Consider the following 26,820-nt stretch of genomic DNA (forward strand, 5'->3'; position numbering starts at 1 on the left):
CCTCACAGAGAGGCGAGACGGGGCAGTGAATCGAAACGTGTCGCTCCAGCTCGAGGTCTCTGCCCCTCCCGGAAGAGGGCCTGGGAGCGGCCTGGGGAGCGCAACCCGAGCCCGGGAGCGCGGGGCGACCAGAGGGTCAGGCGTCAGACCTGCAGCAAGCGTCCCGCGGGTCGAGGTGAGTGCGGGCAGGCGGAAGCGCTGACGTTAGCTGTCCTGTGACAGGTGGCACGCTTGACGGATGGAGACCTCGACAGCACCACTCACCCGCGGCCATCAGACCCACGGCTCTGACTAACAAGAGACGCCGCGAGAGCAATGTCTACGAGACACTGGAGACTTGGGACGGCGGGGTGTCAGCCAGCGAGGCCCGCGCGTTCCCGCCCTGCCGTAGCCGCGGGGAAACCTGACGCTGCGTCCCGAGTTCAGAGGCCTCGTGGCCTCTGCTCCTTTGTCTCTTTTCGTCGGGTTTGGTCTTGGTTTCCAATGACCACGTTCACTCTGTGGTGAGGGAGCCGCTGCGGTGAGGGGCCGGGTCTGGAGCTGTGCCCTGCACCCGACCACCGGGTGCAGGACCGTTCTGCCTGCCCCACTGGGAGCCGCTGTGTCAGATGACCTCTGGTGACCTTGGTGTTTCCAGTCCCAGCGCAGGAACTGACGTCCATGAAGGAGATGGACAAATATTCACCGAATGCATTCACGAGCCTGACTTTCTGCCCTGGGTCTCACCGCCCCCTTGCAAACTCCTTTTGCTGCAATTAAAGCAGTAATTACTTCCGGCTTAATTTCTAGCCGACTGTGTGATTTTTTAACGGAACAAGCAGTCTGGCAGGGCTCCTGGCAACTCAGTGGCGCGGCCACCGCGTGGACGCCAGCCTGTCTCTCGGCGGCACGGCCCGCGCCCCGCATCGGATCCACCGCGAGATCTGGAGCGGCGCTGCCATCAGTGTCCTTAACGCGCTGCACGACGCTGAGTCGGTGAGACGATGATGACAAATCCTTCTACGGCCACGTGAAGCTCAGGGAGAAAACAGAGGCCAGATTTCAGCGTGGACGCACTAACCTCTCAGCCACCGTGAGACTCCACGCGTTGTCAGAGACCCCGAAGCAAAGCCACAAGCCAAAGTCAACGGAGACGTTCTCTGGACGAGAGAAGTCGCCAGTGTTGAAGCCCGCACGTTCACAGCCCCGTCACCACCGCCGTCTGCCGTCAGTTATCGGAAGCTGACGTGTTGGGTGGGTGGGGCGGGGAGGCTGGCTCCGAGACGCCCGAGAGAGGCGTAAGGACTCCGGAAGGAACCGGCAACTGGTGGACGCTCTGCACGCAGACAGCGACATCCGACCGACACACTCCAGTGATTTCTAGCCAGCACCCAACAATTCACAGGATATTGTTTTAATGACATTATTTAAAAATTGATAGGGAGTCTATTCATTTACAAAATCCATTTATTGCATACTTTTTGTTTAATAGCTGGGGTCCAAAGTGTTAAAGATCTGACTGACCCAAATGAAAAGATACAACAACAGTAATCACTTTTAAGCGCTAGTTCAGAAGAATATGCCTAATGTCTCCAAGTTATTACGACTTTTTTGACTATTGTGATTTTAAATTATGATGTAGCACCCTGCCCCTAAGTAATGTGTAAACAGGGTTCTAACAAACTGCCACATTAAATTCCGCACCAATCGCCGGGGCTGGCGTCTGCACTCACGCGCCAAGGGCGTGAATTATGACATCCTGCCTTTCCAGAAACGCAGATGCCCTTAACTCCTCAACTGCTTCTTGTGGAAGAGAGGTTACGGAAGAAGCCTGCTCTGAAGCTGCGTTCTCCACGGAAGAGAAGGAGACTGTCTTAGGGATGTTCTGACATTTACACATCAAGCCGAATCAAACCCTCTGCCAAAGAGTCTGCCCACTGCAAGCTGGTGAGCGCGCGGACGCCAACGTCAGGCCTTTGGGCAGAGACTGTTGTAGGGGCAGGAGGCAACCAATCAAGTGGGGACGTTTTCTAACTTTTTTCTTCCCCAGAAAGGCAGAAAAGAATGAAAATAAGCTAACCATAATATTTACAATTTAACATCTTTCCTTGGGCATTTATAAACATGAACTCTGTAGATGACAACAGAGAGTACCATATTCTGATCACTGAGTTTTAAAAAGTCAGTAAAAGCTCACACTAATTCCTATTACGCTTATTTCTTGGCTCAATCTCAGCACTTTCAGGCTCTCGGGTGCGGCGATTCTGTCTCGGACTTATTTCTGTGTCTTGAAGATCATTTCTGAAAACAGAAAAAAAAAAAAAGAAATGGCATCGTAGAAAATAACAACCATTATTCTACCCATTCTACCCATTTTTCTTCCCATTCTGGTCAATGTAAATATATTTTATGCCTTGTACTGTGTGTGTGTGTGTGTGTGTGTGTGTGTGTGTGTGTGTGTGTGTGTATACATATTTTTTCCCTGTATATTATGATAGTTTGATATTTTCAAAAACTCTCTGGCTGGGAAGAGCCTGTCCCTGCTGGGTGGGGCGTCCCAGAGACAGGGCAGGGCCCAGTCGGGAGCAGGGCTCTGATGTGCCGCTGACCAGCCCGGAGCCCCACCTCCTCCCTGACCCTGCGCCGCACGAGGCAACACTCCTCCTCCTTAGTCATCGCCAGGCCAGGCACCAGGTAACTTGGGGCCACCCTCTAGTTTGGAGCCTGCTGGAATTATTCAAATGAGCCGACCCTACGGTATGCACCCTGCCCCACCCTGCCTCTCCCAAGGAAACACCCATCAAGGTTCTCCCCTCACGTTTTCTCCTTGCCCCTGTCTTCTGTTGCCTGATCGGCCTGCTGTCTTCCCCCTGTGGGTGCCCCAAGCCCCCTGCCTCTAGGACCTTCGAGGGTAGTAAACTGCTTTCCTGAGCCTCCCCTGTGTCTCCTCTTGTGCCGCTCCTGAATGACCATCTCATAAAAAAGGAACACACACACATAGCTCAAAACAGCTGGATAAGCCAAGACATGAGACACAGAGACACAATAACCCAAGACCAGGCTGTAGGAAATAAGTCTTTCTGCTGCTTACGAAAATACTGCTCTGCAGGGAGCAATGTGTTGCTAATGAAACCTCTAAATCATTAACAGAATCAGGAGAATGTGCCAGGACCGATACAGTATGTTCTAGGACAAGCATCTCAAATATGCCACTTGTGGCACCTCGAGGTGGCTATTTATAAGAACCACCACATTTTGCTGAAAAGCAAGCGGTGGAGGCTTTTCCTGACTATCTCTGAAACCGTATCAAGGCATAAGCTCGTGCGAGGCAGGAATTGCGGTCGTCAAAACTGCTCTGCATTTGTCTGAAACAAGAAGGCCTGTATTCTGATCCTGGTGGTGCCACTAACGAGCCCTGGGACCTTGACCCAGTCAGCTTACTTCTCTGGAGTTCTAGCGTGGGCTCAAGAACTCTGGGCTACAGCTTGCTATAGCCATTGGCATCAGTTTTGGTTCAACACAAACGGGTACAGGAGGAGGTAGGTAGATGACCGGTCTGCTCTTATACAACTTGCCACACCAAGCTTAGGTAACACAGAAAGAGCAATGCAACCAACATCTCAGACTTCCATAAGCTGCTCCCGTTCGGGCCACCAAATATCTCACAATGAACCTACGCATGATGCACCGCCTAGACACCCCACACTGCTGCCCTCGCCCGGCGGTTCTGTGTGAAGTGACAGAATGTCAACAGCATGGTAAACTACCCTTCTTTGAAAAGACAGTATAGTTTGATGGTTAAAAGTGCCAACTTTTAACAACTGGGTCAGAATTTCATCTCCACTGATTATCACTTACTGCTATGTGACCTTGGGCTAGAGGTTTTCCCTTTCAGCCTCAGTTTCCTCACCATAAAATGGAGACGATAGTAGTACACCATAGTGTTGTTATGATATTTAACAAAGCATTCACTCTGGGTCAGGCTTGGCTGACACGGGGGTTACACCAGGGTCACAGAGCAGCAGGGAGAAAGGCAAACAAGCAGGCATGCAGAGGCAGTGGGAAGAGGAGGACGCGGTGCTGCACAGGAGGGTTAGAGCCAGGAAGGAGGGTCAGCGCAGACTTCGAGAGGAAGGAGCTCTCGCGCTGAGACCGGAAGGGTGAGCAGGTGTGTGAACCAGGTGCAGGAGAATGGGAAGAACATCCTGGGTAGAGGGAAAGCCTGCTCAGAGGCGCCGTGGTGGGAGGGAGCTTTGCATGTAGGAGGACCATCCTAAGAGGTCTATACGATGGAACAGAGAGAGTATGTAGGCATATAACAAGAGATGAGTCTGAAGGAGATTAGATCATGTAGGACCTTTTAGATATATTTAGGTATGTCACATTCCTTCTTAATCCTCAGAGGAACAAGAAGTCATTAAAGATTTTTTTTTTTTTTTTTTTTTTTTTGAGACAGAGTCTCGCTTTCTTGCCTAGGCTAGAGTGAGTGCCGTGGCGTCAGCTTAGCTCACAGCAACCTCAAACTCCTGGGCTCAAGCGATCCTTCTGCCTCAGCCTCCCGGGTAGCTGGGACTACAGGCATGCACCACCATGCCCGGCTAATTTTTTATATATATATCAGTTGGCCAATTAATTTCTTTCTATTTATAGTAGAGACGGGGTCTCGCTCTTGCTCAGGCTGGTTTTGAACTCCTGACCTTGAGCAATCCGCCCGCCTCGGCCTCCCAAGAGCTAGGATTACAGGCGTGAGCCACAGCGCCCGGCCGATTAAAGATTTTTGAAGCAGAGGGCTGAGCAACAGTGACCAGATCTGCATTTTGAAAAGACCACCCTAGTGGCTGTGTGGCAATGGTAGTATAAAGAAGCCAGAAGAAATGAGGACAAACTGAGACTACTGTCCAGTCAAGAAGTGACGGTGGCATGGATTCCGGTGATGAGAGAGCTGGAAACAAAGTCCACCTGGTGGAGGTGGTGGCTTCCAGACATACAGTCACGGGTTGCATGATGACATTTCAGTCAATTAGAGGCTATGTAAGATTGGGACACTCTATTTTTACTGTGCCTTTTCTGTGTCTGAATGTATTTAGATGACCAGACGCTCACCACAGTGCTGCCCACAGCGCCCAGTGCAGTGACACACTGGGTGGGTTGGTAGCCCAGGAGCAACAGGCCCTGCCCTACAGCCTGGCTGTCTACTAGGCTCGTCCATCCAGGGTTGTACAAGTACACTCTGTGGGGCTTGCACGAAAATGAAATCACATCTCTCAGAAGGTATCTCCATCATTAAGCGATGTACCACTGTATGAACTGCCCACAGCTACAACCTGTCCTTATACTAATAGCTTCTGATAGGTGGCAGGAGTTATTACAATAGGATTCCATATCTAAGCAGAAATATACAGAAACAGGTAGTGAAATGGAAATCTTTACCTTGCATGTGGATTACTACTTTCTTACACCAGAAAGCAAAATATTCTTTTGTTTACAAATCAGATGTATAGAAGCGTAACTCCTCAGGTCAAAGTACATGTTTATTTCTTGATTATGAGAACTCACTTGTGTGACGCTTCCCAGGCTTCCTCTTCTTCTAGAAGATCTCTTATGATGTCCGAACTGGAACTAAAAGGATAAGTACCTCAGTATTGCCAGACAAGAAGATGACTGTATGATTCCATTTATATAAAATTCTAGAAGACAAAAACTAGTCTATAGTGACAGAAAGCAAATCTGCAGAGCAGTGGTTACCAGCAGGGGTGGGGGGAGGAAGGAGGAGTGGGAGCGGGCAAGGAAGGATGACAACGTAGCACGAGGAAACTTTGCGAGTGATGAATACGTTCGTCACCTTGATTGCGGAGATAGGTTCATAACACACATATGTCAAAACTCATCAAATTATGTGCCTTAAATATTTGCAGTTTATTATACATCAATATCAATAAAGATGTGAAAGAATCTTACTAAATTAGCAATAATAGCGGAAAAAATCATTACAAGCTTCAATAAATCCAACATAAAACCTGTATCCAAATGGGATATAGTCATGAGACTTTTCAGTTTCCAGCCAAGCGAAGATCAATTTGTTTGTTTTTGAATTTCAAAATATTAAGGAGGTAAAAATGTCTTTGTTAAAGCGCTTTAGTGTGCCCATCACCCGAACAGTGTTCACTACACCAGCAGGCGAGTGTTTGCCCTTCCTCCCTTCTTAGCTTCCAGTGTCTTTTACACCTCTTTGTGCCCATGTGGGCCCACTGATTCACTCCCAGTTATTAGAGAGTACATGCGGTGTTCATTTCTCCATTCCTGAGATACTTCACTTAGGATAATGGTCTCTAGCTCTATTCAAGTTGCCACAAAAGACATCACTTCATTCCTTCTTATGGGTGAGTAGTGCTCCATGGCATCTATACATCACATTTCGTTAGTCCACTCATGAACTGATGGGCACTCAGGCTGAATCCACATCTTTGCAATTGTGAGTTGTGTTGCAATACACATTTGAGCGCAAGTGTCTTTCTGATAAAATGAATTCTTTTCCTTTGGGTAGATTCCCAGCAGTGGGACTGCTGGATCGAATGGCAGGTCTACTTCTATTCCTGGAGGAATCTCCACAGAGTCTGTGCTAGTTTGCAGTCCCACCAACAGTGTATAGGCGTTCCTTTCTCTCTGATCCACGCCATCTGTTGTTTTCTGACTTTTTAGCAATGGCTGTTCTGACAGGGAGAAGGTGGCATCTCACTGTGGTTTTTTTTTTTTTTTTTTTTTTTTTTTTTTCTTTTTTTTTGAGACAGAGTCTCACTTTGTTGCCCAGGCTAGAGTGAGTGCCGTGGCGTCAGCCTAGCTCACAGCAACCTCAAACTCCTGGGCTCAAGTGATCCTTCTGTCTCAGCCTCCCAAGTAGCTGGGACTACAGGCATGCGCCACCATGCCCGGCTAATTTTTTTTTTTCTATATATATTAGTTGGCCAATTAGTTTCTTTCTATTTATAGTAGAGACGGGGTCTCGCTCTTGCTCAGGCTGGTTTCGAACTCCTGACCTCGAGCAATCCGCCCGCCTCGGCCTCCCAGAGAGCTAGGATTACAGGCGTGAGCCACCGCGCCCGGCCTCACTGTGGTTTTAATCTGCATTTCCCTGATAATTAGTGATGCTGAGCATTTTTTCACATGTTTGTTGGCCAGTTGTCTATCTTCTTTTGAAAAACTTATGCTCATGTCTTTTGCCCACTTTTTAATGAGGTTGAATCTGCCTGATTTGAGTTCTCTGTAGATTCTGGATGTTAGCCCCTTATCAGATGGACAGTTTGTGAATATTTTCTCCCATTCCGCAGCTTGTCTATTTACTCTGTTGATTATTTCCTTTGCTGTGCAGAAGCTTTAAAATTTAATTAAGTCTCATTTATTTTTCTTTGACAAAGCCGGCAACAATATACACAGGGGAAAGGAAGCCCTATTCAATAAATAGTGCTGGGGAAACTGGATAGCCATGTGTAGGAAAATGAAACAGGACCCCTATATTCTCACCATATACAAAAATTAATTGCAGGCCGGGCGTGGTGGCTCACGCCTGTAATCCTAGCACTCTGGGAGGCCAAGGTGGGCAGATTGCTCGAGGTCAGGAGTTTGAAACCAGCCTCAGCAAGAGCGAGACCCCGTCTCTACTATAGAAAGAAATTAACTGGCCAACCAATACATATAGAAAAAATTAGCCGGGCATGGTGGCACATGCCTATAGTCCCAGCTACTCGGGAGGCTGAGGCAGGAGGATCGCTTGAGCCCAGGAGCTGGAGGTCGCTGTGAGCGAGGCTGATGCCATGGCACTCACTCTAGCCTGGGCAACAAAGTGAGATTTTTGTCTCAAAAAAAAAATTAACTGAAGATGGGTAAAAGACTTAAATGTAAGACGTGAAACCAGAAAAATTCCAGAAGAAAATGTAGGCAAAACTCTTCTAGACAGCAGCCTAGGCAAATAATTTATGAACAAGACTCTAAAGGCAAATATAGCAACAACAAATCCTATTTTAAAAACTGTACTCTAAGGCCACCTGTGACAGTTCACACCTGTAATCCTAACACTTTAGGAGGCCAAGGTGGGAGGATTTCTTGAGGCCAGGAGTTTGAGAACAGCGGAACAACAAAGTGAGACCTTGTCTCTACAAAAAAATTTTAAAAATTAGCCCGGTGTATTGGTGCACACCTATAGTCCCAGCTACTTGGGAGGCTGAGGCAGGAGGATCGCTTGAGCCCAGGGGTTTGAGGTTGCTGTGAGCTAGGCTGACTCCACTGCACTCCTGCTGGGGCAACAGAGTGAGACTCTGTCTCAAAAAAATAAAAACCAAAATCCAACCACCCCCCCCCCCCCCGCCTCCTGCATTCTAGTAATGAGATTCACAAGAGATTTCAAGTTCCTAAGTGGCTTTTAGTCCTTTTATAACCAAAGTAAAGTAAAATTTAATCAATTTGAACTGTGCTAATGGAATCTGTTATAATACAACCTGGCTTAAAGTGCTGCATCTTTGGCCTATTTGTGCAAAGAGCGCAGAGTTAAAGAGAGTTATAGAAGGCATGCACTATTTCTTTAAAAGGAAATACCGTATTAAGGCTTTTAGCATCTTGTTCTTACCCAAATAAATTTTTTTAAAAATTCAAGGATATGTACATCAATATCAAAAAAGGATTTCTTTTGACATCCAAGACACAGAAAGTCATGGGCATTGTATGGGACAACTCAGAGAAAGCTGTCACTACCCCAGAACGAAGATGACAAAAACAAAAGGAAAAAATCCCATTCGCTCTCTCAGGTGAGAAACAACAGGTTTGGAAATGTTACTGCCAGTCGTATGTCTAATAATACTCTAATAAATAATAAATGTTTAAAAATTAGGAAGATTTAAAGCGCCAATGAATCATTCTCAACCATTTCCGACAAATCACTTTGAAGCAAATTTTGTCTATGATGCTTGAACAAAAAAGGGCAATGATGGCCATTAAGTACAGCTCTCCAAAGGTTTTACTCAAGGGACTTCCGGGTAACTGAATGCCTAGGACTCTCCAGGAGCTGTAGGAAGGCCCCTCTGATCCCTATGTGTGACGATTACGCCTTCGTGCTGGGGAATCCGGTCACGCCGCCGACATAATGACCCTCAAATGTATCTAGCTTGTGGGTTCCAGGCCTTTCAGGAGGAGCTCATATGGCAGTAGTAACATTTTCAGTATTTTTTGCTTGAGAAAATATATAATGGTAAAGAATGACTATAAATTCAGTAATACTTTTTACATTTTAGTCATTATAGCATTATATTATTTTTAAAATAGTAGCACATGCATTTTTGAGATACTATTTTGTCTACAGACAATTCTACCTTGCCCACAGACCCACTGCAAGCATTCCTTCAGGCCTCTGGGTTGGGGACCACTGATCTGGGCTGTCACAGCGTCTAAGCATCTGCTACCCTTGTACACTGGGGGTAGCCCTGCTCCAATGCAAGTGTCCCTGAGAACAGCTAACATTAATTTATCAGTCATTTTCACTCTAAACTGGCTTATGATAAGCTTCCCATTAAACAGCTAGCTTAACGTAGTTTCCATTAGGAGAGACGGAGGAAAAGCCAAAGGTCTGGAAGGAAATTAAGGCAGATTTAACCAAGTTTATGACTTTCTCAAGAGACAGACCCATACAACCACTCACGAGGGAGGCTCATATTCACTGCCACTCATCTATTTCCACAGAAGTGACCCTAAACCTTTCTGTTCACCATATCTCGACTCCTTACTTTGGAGATAATTACTCCACCTCTATAAAGAAAACTGAAGCTTTCTTAACCCAACCTTTTCATTCGCTTCCCTCTACTCCAAAGTCACCCATTCTTCTTTACCTGGATAGACCTTAAGGTGGTGTTTCTCAACCTCTTTTCATTATCATCTCCCAAAGCAGCTTTTTCATACTTTTTTCCCTCAACCTCCCCATGAAATTTTAATACCACAAATACAATGTCTATATCTATATCTATATATAGATATAGATATAGGCTACATGGTACGTGAAAGTGACAGCTCCCCTATGGAAGGACATTCAAATAGTCCCGTGATGACCCCACTGCTCCAGGCTAGAGTGGACATTACACAGGTTACACATGAGAAAGACTCACCAATAAAAAACATGAATTTTGAATTCTATGGCATTCTCAACCTCTGTTCAGTATCTATCTATCGATCGATCGATCGATCGATCGATCGATAGATATCTGTGCTTTATACATAAAAGGAGTAACATTTTTTACTCCCGTCCCTAGCCAAGAACCAATTTCCACCCCCTTGGGGGTGATATCGCTCCTATTAAGAGCCCATGAGCTAGGGGAGTAGGAGTTGGGGGGTGATCATGTAGCTCTGGGTCCTAGAAGGGCTCACAGAGCTGAAGAAAGAATAAAGCCAGCTTCTTGCCTACACTCCCAAACACACACACACACACACACACACACACACACACACACACACACACACACAATTAAAAAAAACAAAAACCAGGAAGGTTACAAAACATCTGCACTATTCCAGCTAAGTCAGCAGGATGGCCGAGCCTGTCAACTAACCTAGGCGAGTCCGCCATCAATTTACCTAGGGGCTTTCAAATCACTGGCACGAGTCACTGATTTGTTAAAGGAAAATATTTGCGGTACACTAATGACATAAACCTAAGAGGTTTTTGCTGTGTGGCCTCAGTGAAAGCAGATGGTAGAGGGAGTTTACAAAAAAACACATTTTAGAAGTTGCCTGCAATCTCCTCTGTGACTTCAAAGCCACTTCCGGACAGGCTACGCAGCTCCCCAGTCCTTAATTGCCACTGCCCTCCTCCTCCCCCACCCACACCTGAACGCATGATAACCGCTGCGCTAAACAGACAAAGTGTGTGAGTTTGAAGTTTACCTAAAAATGAAGTTTCAGGATTATTTGCCACATCTGCTGCTCCAATTCTCGTTACTACCAAGAAATTGAGAGTTGATGCTGATACGATTAAAATACCAGATAGAACTGGTGATTCCTTTTTAAAATCATGTACTTACTGTATCTACTCAAAAGCCACAATCCTTAAATTAAACATAGTTTCACAAATAGAATTTTACAAAGAAACTCTTGGGTGTTAACAGTGTTACTAAAATTATCACTCTCAGATCTCTTCCTTGTGGATAGAAGCAATTAATGTTTTTGAAGTCTTACTCATTTTAATATGTCCTGAAGATCAAAACTTCCTTTAATATTCTTCTGAGACATCTAAAAATATCCTCCACCAAAGAAAATTACTCACTCTTGGTGTATCTAGAGTCAGAGCATGTACAAGCCTACACAACCACAGCTTTTAAGTCTAGGACGAGGAACGTTTTCAGAGTGAATTTTAGCATCCCTACTATTTGGTCTGAAAACATTCTGGAAGACCATGTTTTAAGAAACTGGATGAACATGAGGCTACATGTTACATGAAAGTGATAGCTCCCCTATGAAAGGACATTCAAATAGTCCCCTGTGATGCCCCCACTGTTCCAGGCTAGAGTGGACATTACACAGATTACACATGAGAAAGACTCACCAATAAAAAACATGAATTTTGAATTCTATGGCATTCTCAACCTCTGTTCAGTAAGATTCTGATAGGCTTATTAAGAACAACCAAATTTAATTTATCATACACCTTATAGATACTATTTTCAGCTCAAAGTTTTGGAATTGTAAACTAACTCTTGTGTGTGTACACATGTACCTTGGCCTACTTGGTGTTCCTGTAACATTTTACTTCCGCCAGAAAATGACAAAAGTAGAACAACTTCTTTGGCAAATGAAACATTCCTTTGTACATTCCTTTTGTAGCATCTCATTTCATTCTACTAGTAAAGATTTTACCACCGTAGCTGAAAAGTAAGATGCCAAATACCTCTGGTGAAGATATGACTGGTAATGTTATCTAGGGGAAAAAACCCATAGATTTTAGTGTTAGTCAAAGTTAGGGCACAGTCCCATTCTGCAGTGCAGCTTCTGTTTCTATGCATTAGGTTATTAAGTATGAAATGTCTGATTTCCTCAAGTACTGACAGTTGATATCTCTGACATGTCACTTTGACGTTTCTTGGTTTATGTTTATTGTGAAGTATATCCTCAGTCTTCCAAATGCATGTTTTGGCTTGTAATTATCTTTCAAAAAAATTTTCAGAGTAATTTTTGTGAAACCATGGATAAGTCAAAAACTTGTGTTATTTTCGAATATAAGTGTGTCGTGGAACCAATGCAGCACAGACAGCTTGAAATATCGAGGCGTTTGGGAAGGATGTGGCTGATGAACGCACAGTTTGAGAAGTTCTTCTGATCTGGTGATTTTAATCTTGAAATTGAGCCATGTGGGCAACCTGAGAACAAGGTAGATGATGATGAGCTGAAAGCTGTAGTGGAAGCGAATCCATTTGAACCTACGTGTGAATTAGCAGCAAGGTTTGACGTTACTGTTACAACATTTGGACCATTTGAAATAAATGGGCAAGGTAAAGAAGCTGGACAGATGGGTTCTGTGTGAATTGCAAGCTTCAGAAGAGAAATCATCTTGAAGCCCGCCCTTCTTTGCTGTCACGTCATAAAGGCGAATCATTTTTACACCGTATTGTGACATGTGATGAAAAATGGATTCTTTTTGACAATCACAAGCATTTGGCACAATGGTTGGATAAATATGAAGTGCAGAAACATAGTCTAAAATTGAACAGTTATCAAAAAAAGCTAATGGTGTCTGTTTGGTGGTCTAGAGCTGGCATTATCCACTACAGCTTCATGAAACCTGGTCAGTCGATTACAGCAGATGTCTACTGCACCCAATTGGACAAAATGGTGAGGAAGCTTGTGACTGGGCAGCTGAGATTGCTCAACGTGCCACGTGTCGCATAAACAACACTGCTATAACTACGGAAGCTGGAGTAACTCTCCGACATTCACTGTACTGCACCAACTTTTTCCAGGCTTTGGACCACTTCTTGCAAGGAAAAATATTTAACTCACAGCAAGCTGTGAAAACTGCCTTTCGCAATTTTACTGCCACTCACTCTCCAGGCTTCTTTGCTGCCGGCATGACCAAGCTACTGTTAGGATGGCAACACTGTGTTGATAGTTTAGGCGCACACTTTGATTAATTGTACTGCTTCCTGTTTGAGATATAGTAAACTGCTTTTGATTTGAAATTGGACGTTTGATATTTAATGACCTAATAACTTTGGGCAAGTTACCTTTTTCCTGTGTCAATATCCTCATCTCTAAAGTCAGGATAATAATACACATACTTCATAGGGATATTTTTAAGATTAATCAATATATAACATGCAATGTTTAGCACAGAGCTTAACACACAGTAAGTGTTCAATAAATGTTGGTTCCGTTTTCATGAAACAGATTTGGGCCTGAAATTACCCAAATCACTGCCTCAGCACTGTGCTTCAGTGTGCCCCGGGGAAACCTGATTACTATGTGCTCTACTTTAATCTTTGATTTCCACTGTTTCTATGACACCAGAGTGCAAATTCATCAGAATTTGTTATTTATCCAGCATGGCAGGTACACAGGGTACTGTGTGTGGGGCAGGAAAAATGCAAACATCTGCTATAAAAATCTTGTGGATTAAGGATTACTCATGAGAGGAATTTTTCTATTATCTAGTCGTTAATGTCCCCGTCTCTTCTCTTTATCATGCATTAACTGGAATGTGGTTGAGTACATCCTACTTAAGGGGAAAAAAAAACCAACTCCTTAAAGACAGATCACGGGAGGATTAATGGAGAGTATACGATGCCTACCAGACAATGGTTCTTAAATAAGTGCTGCCAGCTACCATGAATCCTTCCCTAAACTTCTATTTTTAGTAACCTGTTCTATAAGATGAACAATAGCTTATATGCCACATATTTTAGCAGTTGGCTGACCAAGTATTAGAAAACACCCTAGGTTCAAACAACAACAAAAAAATCACTCAAAGGTGACGATGACAAAATTATCATTTTCCGAGCAACTACCCTTATGATGATAAAGATAAAAAAAAAATAATTTGATAGAAGCAAAAGGAAGAGCCTTACAACAGCATTAGGTACATAAATAAAACACTGGGGAAAATGTAGAGATCCAACAAAAACTGAACAATCTGGTCCATGACGATGTACAAACATAAGAGAATATTGCACCCATTAAAAATAACAGGTACAAACATTAGGTAGAAATGTGAGCAACCACATTTCTACCTCATGTTTATTCTGTGAAATACCAGAATATAAAATGGTATGTATAATATCTGTGTGTATATACAAATATAAATAAAATGAACACCTTTTGAAAAATATCTTTCCAGATGAACCACTATCAAAGTTCTAGTTCTTAAAGCTTCCCCTATTTACTCAATTAAATGTTGCTGCTTTACTCTCCCATGTACGTCTTTCAACCATCTTTGTTTTCCAACACAGCTGTCTTTGACGCCTTCATTCATTGTCCTGATAAGATTTCACTGCCTATCATGCCGACTTGTCCAACTCTAGGAAAACAAATATATACAAAGGTGACAGAGTGGAAAACGAAGTCACTGTGTGGCTGTCGCAGCCTCCCACATGCTGCCTGCCGTCGACGCGAGGGCTCCCCGGCAGGAAAGGAGGGTGTGATGGAAGAAGACTGGCAGGCTGCAATACGCCTCAAAGGTATTTTCTAACTATTTCTGCCTATCTACCTGCCATGTTTCCTCGAAAATTAGACAGTCTTATATTTATTTTCCCTCAAGAAGACACCCTAGAGCTTATTTTCAGGGGATGTGTTATTTTTTTTCAGTACAACAATCTACATTTATTCAAATAGAGTGAAGTCATCTTCTTCTGGAACATCATCCTCACTCTCCAAACCCCGAATTCCATCCTGAATTCTTGTGACTCTATTTCCTTTAGAAAAATTGGCCCCCATCTCTCCTGTCAAGCACTTTAGCTCTCATGGGGCAGATGAGAAGGGCTGCTCATCTTCTTGACCGCTCCTCGACGACATGCATGGGTTGTGCAGATGCACTGTGTAGCCACACTCATCACTAGGTCTTACTTTCAGGGTAGGGCTTCTATTACCCAAATGGTTAGAAATCCTGCTAGTGCTTATTTTATTTGTGATTAGGCAGCTGAGATTGCTCAACAGAGACAGGCCAACCCTGTCTTATTTTCGAGGAAACACAGCATGCGTGCATAGGAAACACATATTTAAGATAATCGACTGCGGCATGTCTCTTACCTATTGCACGAATCCGATTCTAGTGAAGAAGGCACTTCTTGAATATCAGTACAACTAGAAGAATCGTCTGGTCTTTCCGACTCCAGTTTCCCTGAGGAGCCCAGCTGTGACTTAGGGAAGTAGTCTGTTACTGAGGTCAAATCTGAGAACTTCATTTTATTATCTTCCTTTCCTACACGGGAAAAGGAAATTTAAAAAAGAATAGAAAAATTTAAGTGTACCTTATAATCTACAGCCTCTGTATGCCTATTATTTCTGCAACATTAAATACTGCTATTTACACTTAGTAAAATAGAAATGTATGTAACATTGACTCCAAAACTCTAGTGACAGCCAGAGAACAAGAATCAATTATATTGCCCAGCCTGTGTTCTTCCAAGATTAAAGATAAAATTTCTTTTAGAACCAGGAGTAGTGAGAACCTTGTAAGTTTAATGAGGCACCTACTTACAGATCACTGAGGAATTCTTGCATATTTCATTGATAAGAGAACACTGACAAACGTAAGAATTGTAACACAAAGAGACTAAAGATTCAACTAATAAGAAAAGCACAATATTTCTCACTAACAAGAGGGTATACCTGTCTGGACATTTCTCTAAATCTGTTAAATAGAATCTAATTTTTCACTATGAAAAAGGAAAAGTAACCAGACAAAATGAGCATTTCCATTTGACCCAACATGCATCCTATTTCTATGCTTCGCCTGTCATATTCTCAGTTTTTGAGGTCTCTTATTACAGATTTTTTCAGGCACTAAACTCATTTCTAGGAATATTCTTTAACAACTGCATGAACAAATTCAAGTTGTTCAAAGAACACCAGGTGTGTACTGAGGTAGGCAGCAAACAACCTACTAAATGGCACTAACAGAACTGAGGGCAAAAATAAGGAATGTAATAGTACGTAAAAGAATAAAATACTTAGGAATAAATCTAACCAAGGAGGTAAAAGACTTGTATGCTGAAAACTACAAAATTTCTAAAAGAAGTTAAAGAAGAAATAAATAAATGAAAAGATATCCCACATTCATGAATTAGAAGATTTAAGACTGTTAAGATGTCAATAGTACCCAAAGCAACCTACAGATTATAGAAATAGAAAAATCCATCCTCAAAAATTCCAAGGAAAACCAAATAGCAAAAATAATCTTGAAAAATAATAGAGGACTCAGACTCAATTTCAAAGTTTACTACAAAGCTACAGTAATTAAAACAGTATAGTATTGGCATAAGGACAGATACATAGACCAATGGTATAAAATAGAGAGTACAGAAATAAACCTTCACATACGTTGTCAATTGATTTCTGACAGGACTACCAAGAGCAATCAATGGTACTAAGAATTATATATCCACATGCAATAGAATGAAGGTGAACCTTTACGTTACATCATATACAAAAATTAACTTAAAATGGATCAAAGACCTAAACATATGAGATAACACCATAAAATTCTTAGAAGAAATCTTTATAACATTGGATTTGGCAATGACTTCGTAGATATAACATAAAAAGCACAAGCAAAAAAAGGGAAAAAAATTAAACTGGAATTCATCAAAATTAAGTACTTTTGTGCATGAAAAAATCAAGAAGGCAAAAAGACAACATAGAAAATGTTCATAAATATTTGCAAGTCACATGTATAGTAAGAATATAGAAAGAACGCTTAAAATGCAACAATAAAAAATCCCCAAAAGAACCCAATTTAAAAATGGGCAATTAAGGTGCAGTGGCTCATGTCTGTAGTGCCATCCCTTTGGGAGGCTGAGGCAGGAAGATCACTCAAGCCCAGGAGTTTATGAGACCAGTGAGCAACATAGTGAGACCCTGTCTTACAAAAAAGAGAGAGAGAGAGAGAGATAAATTAGCCAGGTGTGGTCATGCATGCCTGTCTGTAGTCCTAACTGCTTAGAAGGCTGAAGCAGAAAGATTGCTTGAGCCCCAGAGTTTGAGGTTGCTGTGAGCTAGGCTGACGCCACGGCACTCTAGCCTGGGCAACAGATGAGACCATGTCTCAGGAAAAAGAAAAAGAAAAAAAAGAAAAGAAAATGAGCAAAGGACTTGAATACAAATTTTCTTCTTCTCCAAAGAAAAATAAATGGCCAATAAGCACATGAGAAGATGCTCAACATGATTAGGCATTAGGAAAATGCAAATCAAAACCATAATGACATACCTCTTCATACCTACTAACATAGCTACAATTAAAAACAACACAAAACAAAACAGAAAATAACAAGTGTTGGCAAGAATGTGGAGAAACTAGATTCCTAAAGTATTGCTGGAGGGAATGTAAAACAATGCAGTCACTATGGAAAACAGTTTGGTGCTTTCTCAAAAGGTTAAACATAGAAATGCCCTATGACCCAGAAACTCTATTCCTAAGTACACATCCAAAAGAATTAAAAGCAGGAACTTAAAGACATCTTTACACCAGTGTTCAGGGCAGCATTATTCACAATGACCAAAAGGCAGAATTAATACATAACAGATAAATGGATAAACAAAATATGGTGTCCATATATACTACGGATTATTAGTTATATTTATTCAATCATAAAAAGAAATGACATTTTAATATGTGCTATATCATTGATGGACCCTGAAAACATTATGTTTAGAGAAATAAGCCAACACAAAAAGACAAATATTGTATAATCTCACTTACGTGAGGTACCTAGAATAGGCAAATTCACAGACACAAAATAAAATAGAGATTACCAGGGCTGTGAGGGAGAGTTATTATTTAATAAGCACAGAGTTTGTGCTAGGAATGAAGAAAAGCTTTTGGGTGATGGTTACACAGTATTTTGAATGCATTTAATGCCAATGACTTGCACATTTATTAGTGGTTAAAAAAGATAAATATTCTTATGCATATTTTACCAGAATAAAGAAAAAGTAATAAGGAATTTCTTTGTGCACTTTCCCCCATTATGATTCTGCTTTGTTCACTGACCCAAAGCCCTGGCAATAGAAACAGAATATTAATCTTGAATTTTAAAATGGATCAGAATTGAGAAATGTGCCATGCATTAGCCTACCAGGTGTACTAGCTTTAGATCATTTACCAGAACATTTCATCCAAAGTAAACACCAGTATTCTATAACAAAAATAACTGATTCTCTTTATAGGATATCTTGGGATCTCCAGCAATAAATCCTATACCTAGAAAATCCTCAAGCTTAAATAACTAAGAAATTTATGATTTATCATTAACTGAAAGGAAGACAGACAAAAGAGATTTCTTCAGGACATTCTTCCAATCATTTTTCCCACAACAATAAACCTAGTTTATATTCAACAACTGCTATGAAGTTTATCTAAAAATACTTCTTCCTATTTCCAATAACTAATAACTCCAAAGTAAATTCCTTTGATTTTAATTTCTTTTTATATTAAAAGTAATTAATGAAATTCAACATTACTTCTGTTTTTAATTAAAGTCTCTTACCCATGCATACAGATAATAGCTTTTCTGTAGCTTCATCTTCTTGTTTTGTTGTTACTGTTTTTTGCGACATTCCAACAGTTTTCTTATATCCTTTTTTGGCCTGATCCACCAGAAGCTGAAATTCATTCTGATGTTTTTTACCTGAAATTCAAAAGATCTTTTCTGTAAAGCTATGACTATGAAGGTTAACCATCTACAACTGACAAACTGAATATCAAGAGATGTACAAGCATCCAGAGGCAGGAGGATCACTCCTGTGCCCAGGAGTTTGAGGCTGCTGTGAGCTAGGCTGATGCTACGGCACTCTAGCCTGGACAACAGAGTAAGACTCTGTCTCAAAAAAAAAAAAAAAAAAAAAAAAAGCATCCTTAGAAATCACTTGCAACCAATGTAAAAGCTGCCAAGCATAAGAATACAAACAGCTAGGACATGGATGCCCTCCTTTTTAACTTCTCCCTTCCTCAAACACAATCATGGAAACACGACACTCCTCATCTGCTATTCTAGGTTTCTTCCCAAACCTCATAGAGAAGCTTTTGATGGAGCATGAAAGATGCCACTTTCTTAAATACATCCAAAAATGCCGTTCTAACTTCCAAGATACACAAGAGTACTAGGATAAGGAGTACTCATTGAATATAAAAAAATAGAAGTGTCTAGGAAATTGGAGTCATAACAACAAAAGATATCCATTCCAATTCTCCCTTTTTTCTTTACATTTCCTTCCTGTTTCCCAAAAGAACTCCTTTACTTTAATATTCTAAGACCTCCCCCAGCCAATTCCACATTATCTTAGGATACTATAATAACATCAATCTTTACGTACTACCTTAATGCCTTTGAATACAATTTAATTAACCCTGGCCTCAAGGTCATTATTATTAATGGACACCAATTTACTCAATAAAGAGTAGCCAGTCATCATCAGCACACAGACTTTAGGGCATCTATTTGTGATCTGAACTGTGGTTCAGATAGCTGAGGTTGCAGTTTACTTATCTAGCAGTCTTAAATACGTAGGTCATGGTTCAAAACTATGTCATAAATCCTGTAAAATTTTTACAAAGAATCATACAGCAAATAATTAAAACAAAAATTTGAGACCGTTTTCATACAAAAACCAACAACGTACATTTTATCACTCGGTTTCTTCCATTTTCCTTGTAGCACGATACTAAGATACATGGAATACACTGGGTATAGGGAAAACATGTGCTCTAATTGAAAACTATGGCATTATCTAAAGCTACCCTTCCAGGATTCTAGCTATTTGCTGCCTGTCTCTATGGTACAACTCTGTGAGTTGTTGCAAATAAGCAAAATCCTGCCTGGTGAGGTTTCGTAGACTCCCCTCTCCCACTATGGAAAAAGCCAGTTTTCCTCCATTTGCACATTCATTTCAATATTCCTGATCTATAAAATGTGACTTTTCTTCGGATTCTCCTTTGAAAACCTTATAAACATCTTATCAGTCCCCTAATTGTGAGTTTTAAAACGTCCTTAATAAAAACATATTTATTTTATGTCTATGATAACATTTTACTTGCTTTTGAAAATTAGCTTTTAACATGGGAAGAGAGGGCACTAAGTTATGAAGTACAACAAGGAAAAGAGGAGAGAAGTTGTAGCCTATGTGTAGACACTGACAGGCACAGCAAAGACATTTGGGAAAGAATGCTCCTAACTCCAATCTATCTAGGTGTATCATTCTAACAGGAACACTGCCATCTTCCAACCTCCAGTACATCCTGTCTGTGCACGCATGATCGACCTTCCTTGCTGTCACCATTCAACAACTGTCCTTACTGCAATTAGAGACTGCCCTCTAATTTATGCTCTGGACTCTACAGTGAAGGCCTCTCAAAGACAGGCTGTTGTTTTCAAGACGGAGAGTGTGCATTGTGAGAAAAGCTCAAAAAGCACAGACTGGCATATTATCTTAATGAAATAATCGAGAAAGAAAACAGAAAGTACCAGAGTGCATTAAAAATGGAAAAGGTAAATATGTTTTGTGATACTTTTGTTTCAGCAATGTGTGTGTGTGTGTGTGTGTGTGTGTGTGTAGTTACTAAGTGATATAAAATGTATTTCTCACTGTGGGTTGAGTCCAAACGGTCTGAAAGTCACTGAGTTAAGTGTCTCCCAATTTAAAAAGCAAACATAAATAAATAAATAAACAAACAAACAAAACTCACCCTTGACCCAATGCCCACCTCTGGCTACACCCTCACTTTTCTGCTCTCCTTGATGCAGTGGCTCTTCCCCCAGAGAGCTGCCTACCTGCCTCACTTCCTCGCCTCCAATTTGGTCTCGATCAACTCTAAGCAGTTCTGAGCCTCCTCCTTCCTTAAATCTCTTCTCAAGGTTTGCTGCCTCCGAGAGCTGTGAAACCCACTGGTTCGTTCTCTCTCCTTTTACACACCCTTTCACGACATGCGACACCATTCGAGATTTCTCCTTTCTTGACACAGTCTCTCCATCTAGATTTTCTGATGCCGTATTTCTCAAGATTTCCTATCTCACGGCACTCACTCTGCTGGCTCCTCCTCTGGTCGTCCTCCCTGCTACCGAGCCCTGAGGGTTCTCGCCTCAGGGCTCCTCAGCAGACGAGTGAAAAACCTATTGTCACAATAATACTAAAAAGTTGTCTATTTTTGGTACGTTGACATAGGCACTGTACAGTGAGCACTTGAGGAAGCACCTGTTTGTGTGAGTTGTGGCTCGAGCCCTCACTGCACGTTGGGACACATCAGAAGAACTTTATTTGCAGCTCTCGTTTCATCACAGAGGTCCTTAGAAAGATACGCACTCAAGGGTCAAAATTTAATAAGATTAATAAATTTTGTCATTGCTTCATCAAGGACATTCTTAAGTGTAACTGACTCATTTTTTTTTTTTTTAGTGGTAAGGCATGGCCAGGTAGAATGCAGTGACTACCAGCATAGCTCGTTGTCACTTCCTTAATACACACTAAGGCACGGCAATTTTACTCCCACTGCTATTGTACCTTCCGTGTGTGCGTCAGTGAAGCCAAGCTAATGCTCCTGAGATTCACCCACACTGTTTCCCATGTCAGAAGTTCATTCTTTTTTTACTGCTGAATACTGCTCCACTGTACATGGATATATCGCATTGTGCTTACAGATATTTGCATTGTTTTCAGCTGAAGATAATATAAGGTGCTATAACCACATCTGCCTGTAACACTCACCAAACTGTTCACTTACAACTGAGAAACTTTATACAAATTATATCTCAATGAACCTACTTCAAAAAACTTCCGTATGGACACATGCTTTCATTTCTCCTGGGTAAATACCTAGGAGTAGAATGACTGATGTTAACAGGGAAAAAAAAGCCAAACTCTGTAAAATAATTTTAAAGAGATTTACTTTGAGCCAAATTTGAGGACCATGACCTGGAGCCACGCCCAAGAAGCCTTGAGCAAGTGGACTCGGTGTGGCTGGGTTACAGTTTGGTTCCATACATTTCAGGGAGACAGAGGTTACAGGTAAAGCCATCAATCGAATACGTGGGAGGCATACATTGGTTTGGCCCCAAAAGGTGGGACATCTCAAAGTGGGGGCTTACAGGTTATAGGTTGTTTTATAGATTCTTTGACTTGTACTTGGTTAAGGACATGAAGCTTTGTCTAGAGGCTTGAATGTTTTAAGATAAGAAGCTCTTATCAGAGATAAGCCACCCATATATTGGATGTGTAAATTGAGGACCTGCAGGTTTATCTTGACTACCCATAGCCTGTTAATGGGTTACAAAGGATGTCCTCAAGAAGGGAGGGGGGCATGATGAGGCCTGTCTGACCTCCTTCCTCCTGGCAGGCAGTTTAGTTGTAGGATATCCCTTTGGCCACAAGGGGGTCCATTCAGCCAGCCCCTGGGGGAGGGGGTGAGCCAGGATGGCAGCCAAGTAGGAGCCCAAAGAGCGCCAGAATAGACTGGAACTTAACACAGGTGGAGGTGGCTGTAGGTAGGTGAGGTGTTCTTGAGAAAATAATGAAGTTGACAAATAATCTATTTGTGTAAATGTATTAGAAAGCGATTTATAGTTCTGGTGAAGGGTTCACAGATATGTTAGTACTAGGTAAACAGAAAACTAAACAAATAGAAGAGAATTATTCATTATAAGAAAAATGGAACATCTCCCTGAAAGGAATGAGAACCATAGTATTGTCATAGACAGAATATCTGGCTCAAGCTGTAAACAACATATCTAATCATGACAGGCTGGGTGTGGTGGCTCACGCCTGTAATCCTAGCACTCTGGGAGGCCGAGGCAGGTGGATTGTTCTAGTCAGGAGTTCGAAACCAGCCTGAGCAAGGGCCAGACCCTGTCTCTACTATAAATAGAAAGAAATTAATTGCCCAACTAATATATATAGAAAAAATTAGCCGGGCATGGTGGCGCATGCCTATAGTCCCAGCTACTCGGGAGGCTGAGGCAGGAGGATCGCTCAAGCCCAGGAGTTTGAGGTTGCTGTGAGCTAGGCTGACACCACAGCACTCACTCTAGCCTGGGCAACAGAGCGAGACTCTGTCTCAAAAAATTAAAATTTAAAAAAAAAAAAAATCATGACAAAACATTCAGAGGAGGGGAAGAAGGCAGTGGTAAAGATCAGGATTTATAAAAAAGCTAAATCTTCTAGCACTCTGGGAGGCCGAGGCGGGCGGATTGCTCAAGGTCAGGAGTTCAAAACCAGCCTGAGCGAGACCCCGTCTCTACCATAAAAATAGAAAGAAATTAATTGGCCAACTAATATATATAATATAAAAATCAGCCGGGCATGGTGGCTCGTGCCTGTAGTCCCAGCTACTCGGGAGGCTGAGGCAGCAGGATCGCTTGAGCCCAGGAGTTTGAGGTTGCTGTGAGCTAGGCTGACGCCACGGCACTCACTCTAGCCTAGGCAAGAAAGCGAGACTCTGTCTCAAAAAAAAAAAAAAAAAAAAAAAAAGCTAAATCTTCATTTACACCAATAGTAAACATGTAAAACTGAAAAACTTCAAGAACTAGCAGAAAGAATAGTTTCTTATAAACAGGAAGGTAATTGCCAAAAGAAAAGCCAAGGTTGTTGCTGTCAGGGAATGGAGGCGGCTGTTGGTAGAAGAGGCAAGAGACTGTTTTTTTTTTTTATAAGCCCCACAGAAATATGTGATTTTTTAAAAAAACTGCATGCATATAAAACATTAATAAAAATGCTTAAAAGGAGCTATATCAATAGTCTATTTAGAGCCTGATATTAATTCAAAATGTACAGCTAAACTGTAAGGCTAAGTATTGAAGCTTTAGGAAGCATGTGAAAGCTTTAGGGGGAAAAAAGGTTAAACAATTGAGGTTTATTTTAAGGCTAAAAGAATTAATTTAACATCACCTGTTTAGTAAAGCTAAACTTGCGATAGAAATTTGTATATTTTCTGGAGTCTGTCTACTACAGATTTTTCCTAGTATGGCATATAACTGTTAAATACCAACCTTTTAGTTATTTAAATTACTTTCTTTCAATGCAAATTTTCTAGTTTCTTTAACTTTACAGGCCTTAGTTTTCCCAATTCAGTTATCGTATGATATTCTTTTCTATGTCTTCTCTAGAGAAAAATCACTGAGGTTTCCCAGAAGTTGATCAAAGAGGCTCACATCATACTTATCTTTCTACAAGAGAACAACGGTGACTTTCCTTGTATCGCCTACAGTCCAAGAATAGCCTAGGCTCCTTTTACTACTCTAGCACAGGCCACCACACCTACATCGAGGTGAACACGACCTTTCAAAATTTAAGAACTGAAAAAAGAAAAAAATCATCTTAGCACAGTTAAAACACACCATGACCGGGAATACTCGTAACAAACATTTATTAACTATCTACTATGTCAGGCATTTAAATTTAAACTAAAAACCAACCAACCGAGCAAACAAAGAGTAACAACTACCTAACTGATGAAGCAGTGATGTGCTAGCCCTGGGAAACACAATGTACAAAGGCCACTTAAGGAAAAGGGAGTGATAAGTTGTGAAGCTGGTGACAAATAATAAAATGACAACTATTCTTGGCACAAATTTGCTAGCTATAGAAATGCTAAAATTCTTTAGAGAGGTACTGTTATTTAGAGGCTTGAGGACAGGATAGAGTCAGGAATGTTTCTATTTTAATCCCATCTTCTTCTCACAGAGATGCTTTGAGACCGGCTATTAATAATTAATATTTGCAAAGTGCTTAGTGATAAGTTCAAAGCAGAATGCTAGTCACAAATCAAAAAGCAGACACACAGAGTACAAAAAAAGGTCACTGTCTGAGTAAACACTCAACTAAAACTCCATCTATTAAGTAATATTAACAAAAGTCTGTGTCAAACATTAACATAAAAACAATTCTCTAAAAAATTACTTAAGATGAAAAACAACAACACAAGTTCTTTGCAAATAAAGAAAATGTTGCACAACTTACGGTATTTACTGTGAATTTCTTCTATTTCCTTTTCTGTTTGGTCCTTAGTAAAAACCATTACCTAAAATGATAAAAAAAAAAAAAAACCTTAATAAAAATTCCCCAAAAAAATGTCAAAATGGAAATCAATATTACAAACTTTAAAATCTCAAATGTGGGTGTTTAAAACAGAGAAAAATAATCTCTTATCTCTGTTTTATCTAAATCTAAGAAGAATAACTCCTATGTACTTCTCCTGAATACCATAAATAGCATCCCTTTTACTCATTTTGTTCCACACTGCTTTTTTCTCATCAGTAGATAATGCAACACTGATTCTATTATATGAAGTGTTAAGAAAATGATCAATTAAATTTCCTATTAACAATAATTTTACACATTCATTCATGTAACAGATAACACTTGAAACTAGAAGACCAAAGACATTTAACCGATTATTAATAAAGAAGATTTCTTCCATTGCTTTCCAGCTTTTCTTATCTGTCTTCTTTCCTTTCCAACCTAACTTCTCCAGGTCACACTAAAAAGCAATATATACATATATAGAAAATGCAACAGTACAAGACTCTGTGTGTTAAATTTCCAGTTCCACTGTCTAAATCCCAGACTTAAAAGGTCAGACATCTATTTACCCAATTCATTCCAGTCACTATCTTACAAGTCAGCACACAGGTAATAATAAAGTCATGCAAATTCCATTTTTTTTTCTACTATCTAGTTATAAACTTACTTCCCTAAGGTCGCTGCTGTCCTCACAAACATATTACCGATGGTCTAGAAAAATAAAAGTCTACTTGGGAGAGCCCAAAACACTTTCTCCTGTGTCATGGGACACAATGACTATTTTCTTCTTTGGTATCCTGTCCTCAAGTTTTGGGCCATCAAGCTAAAGGAAGGCAACAGTGAAGAATTTTAGGTCTCTCATTCCCTCAAAAGTTCCACAGAACAGTCAACTCTCATAAACTCTCAGAATTACTTATTACTCCATAAGTATAGTCACAGAAGTGCAGAATGCCAGAGCTAAAAGGGGATCTCAGAGGCCCTATAAGTTCAACCCCTGAGTTTTACAGATGAAGACCCAAAAGACCATAGAGATTAAGCAGTTTATCAGATGCAACCAGCATAGAAAAAAAACAGTATCAAAGCTACCTGATGCACAGGTATAGGCTTTTTCTACAGGACTCCAGCTCATAAACAAACTCTACTTTGGATTCCATTTTGTGCTAGAAGACTACTAAATATGATCAAATATCATTCTAAAAATGAGCTGCGAGTAAATCACTATATACTAAATGGAAATGTGTGTGTTCTAATACATTTCCCACTGAACAAATTAACAATGGCTTGCTTTAATTTGATTAGAGTACTGAACTTTTCTTTCCTTCATTTCCACCCAGATACTGAAATAGACCACCAACATACACTTTCATTGAGTTTACTAGCTTCAAGACGCATCCTGGTCTTCTCCATATTTTCAATTTCTTGAACTATTTCAGCAGCTGTTAAAATAAGAACATATAACCACTGTTAATTACATGGTTTCGATCATTGTACTATCCTTAGGTTGCTAACATCCAGAAGATGGGTGATGGGTATATGCGAACTCCTTGCCCTACTTTTATAATTTTTCTGTAAATCTATTATTATTTCAGGAAAAAA

At 41.1% G+C, this 26,820-nt stretch overlaps 1 protein-coding gene and 1 long non-coding RNA gene across 2 annotated transcripts in view; both read right to left on the minus strand.

The window, feature by feature from the left end:
• Positions 1-1,418: 1,418 nt before the first annotated feature.
• The window catches only part of RAD18 (RAD18 E3 ubiquitin protein ligase), a 49,388-nt gene continuing 23,986 nt past the window's right edge, over positions 1,419-26,820 (minus strand). The window contains exons 8-13 of the mRNA XM_075998426.1: positions 26,584-26,660; positions 25,162-25,222; positions 18,705-18,845; positions 15,247-15,418; positions 5,536-5,598; positions 1,419-2,280 (exon numbers count right to left, since the gene is read on the minus strand). Of these exons, the coding sequence (XP_075854541.1) occupies positions 2,178-2,280; positions 5,536-5,598; positions 15,247-15,418; positions 18,705-18,845; positions 25,162-25,222; positions 26,584-26,660 (617 nt within the window). The 3' untranslated portion in view covers positions 1,419-2,177. The remainder of the gene's footprint in view (positions 2,281-5,535; positions 5,599-15,246; positions 15,419-18,704; positions 18,846-25,161; positions 25,223-26,583; positions 26,661-26,820) is intronic.
• On the minus strand, positions 20,982-24,908 carry LOC142865017 (uncharacterized). Its single transcript, XR_012915309.1, has 2 exons — positions 24,354-24,908; positions 20,982-22,023 (listed from the first exon to the last, which is right to left on the minus strand). It is a non-coding gene; the product is annotated as an uncharacterized LOC142865017 (long non-coding RNA).

The sequence above is a fragment of the Microcebus murinus genome, chromosome 28 (genome assembly GCF_040939455.1).
Source record: "Microcebus murinus isolate Inina chromosome 28, M.murinus_Inina_mat1.0, whole genome shotgun sequence".
NCBI lineage: Eukaryota > Metazoa > Chordata > Mammalia > Primates > Cheirogaleidae > Microcebus > Microcebus murinus.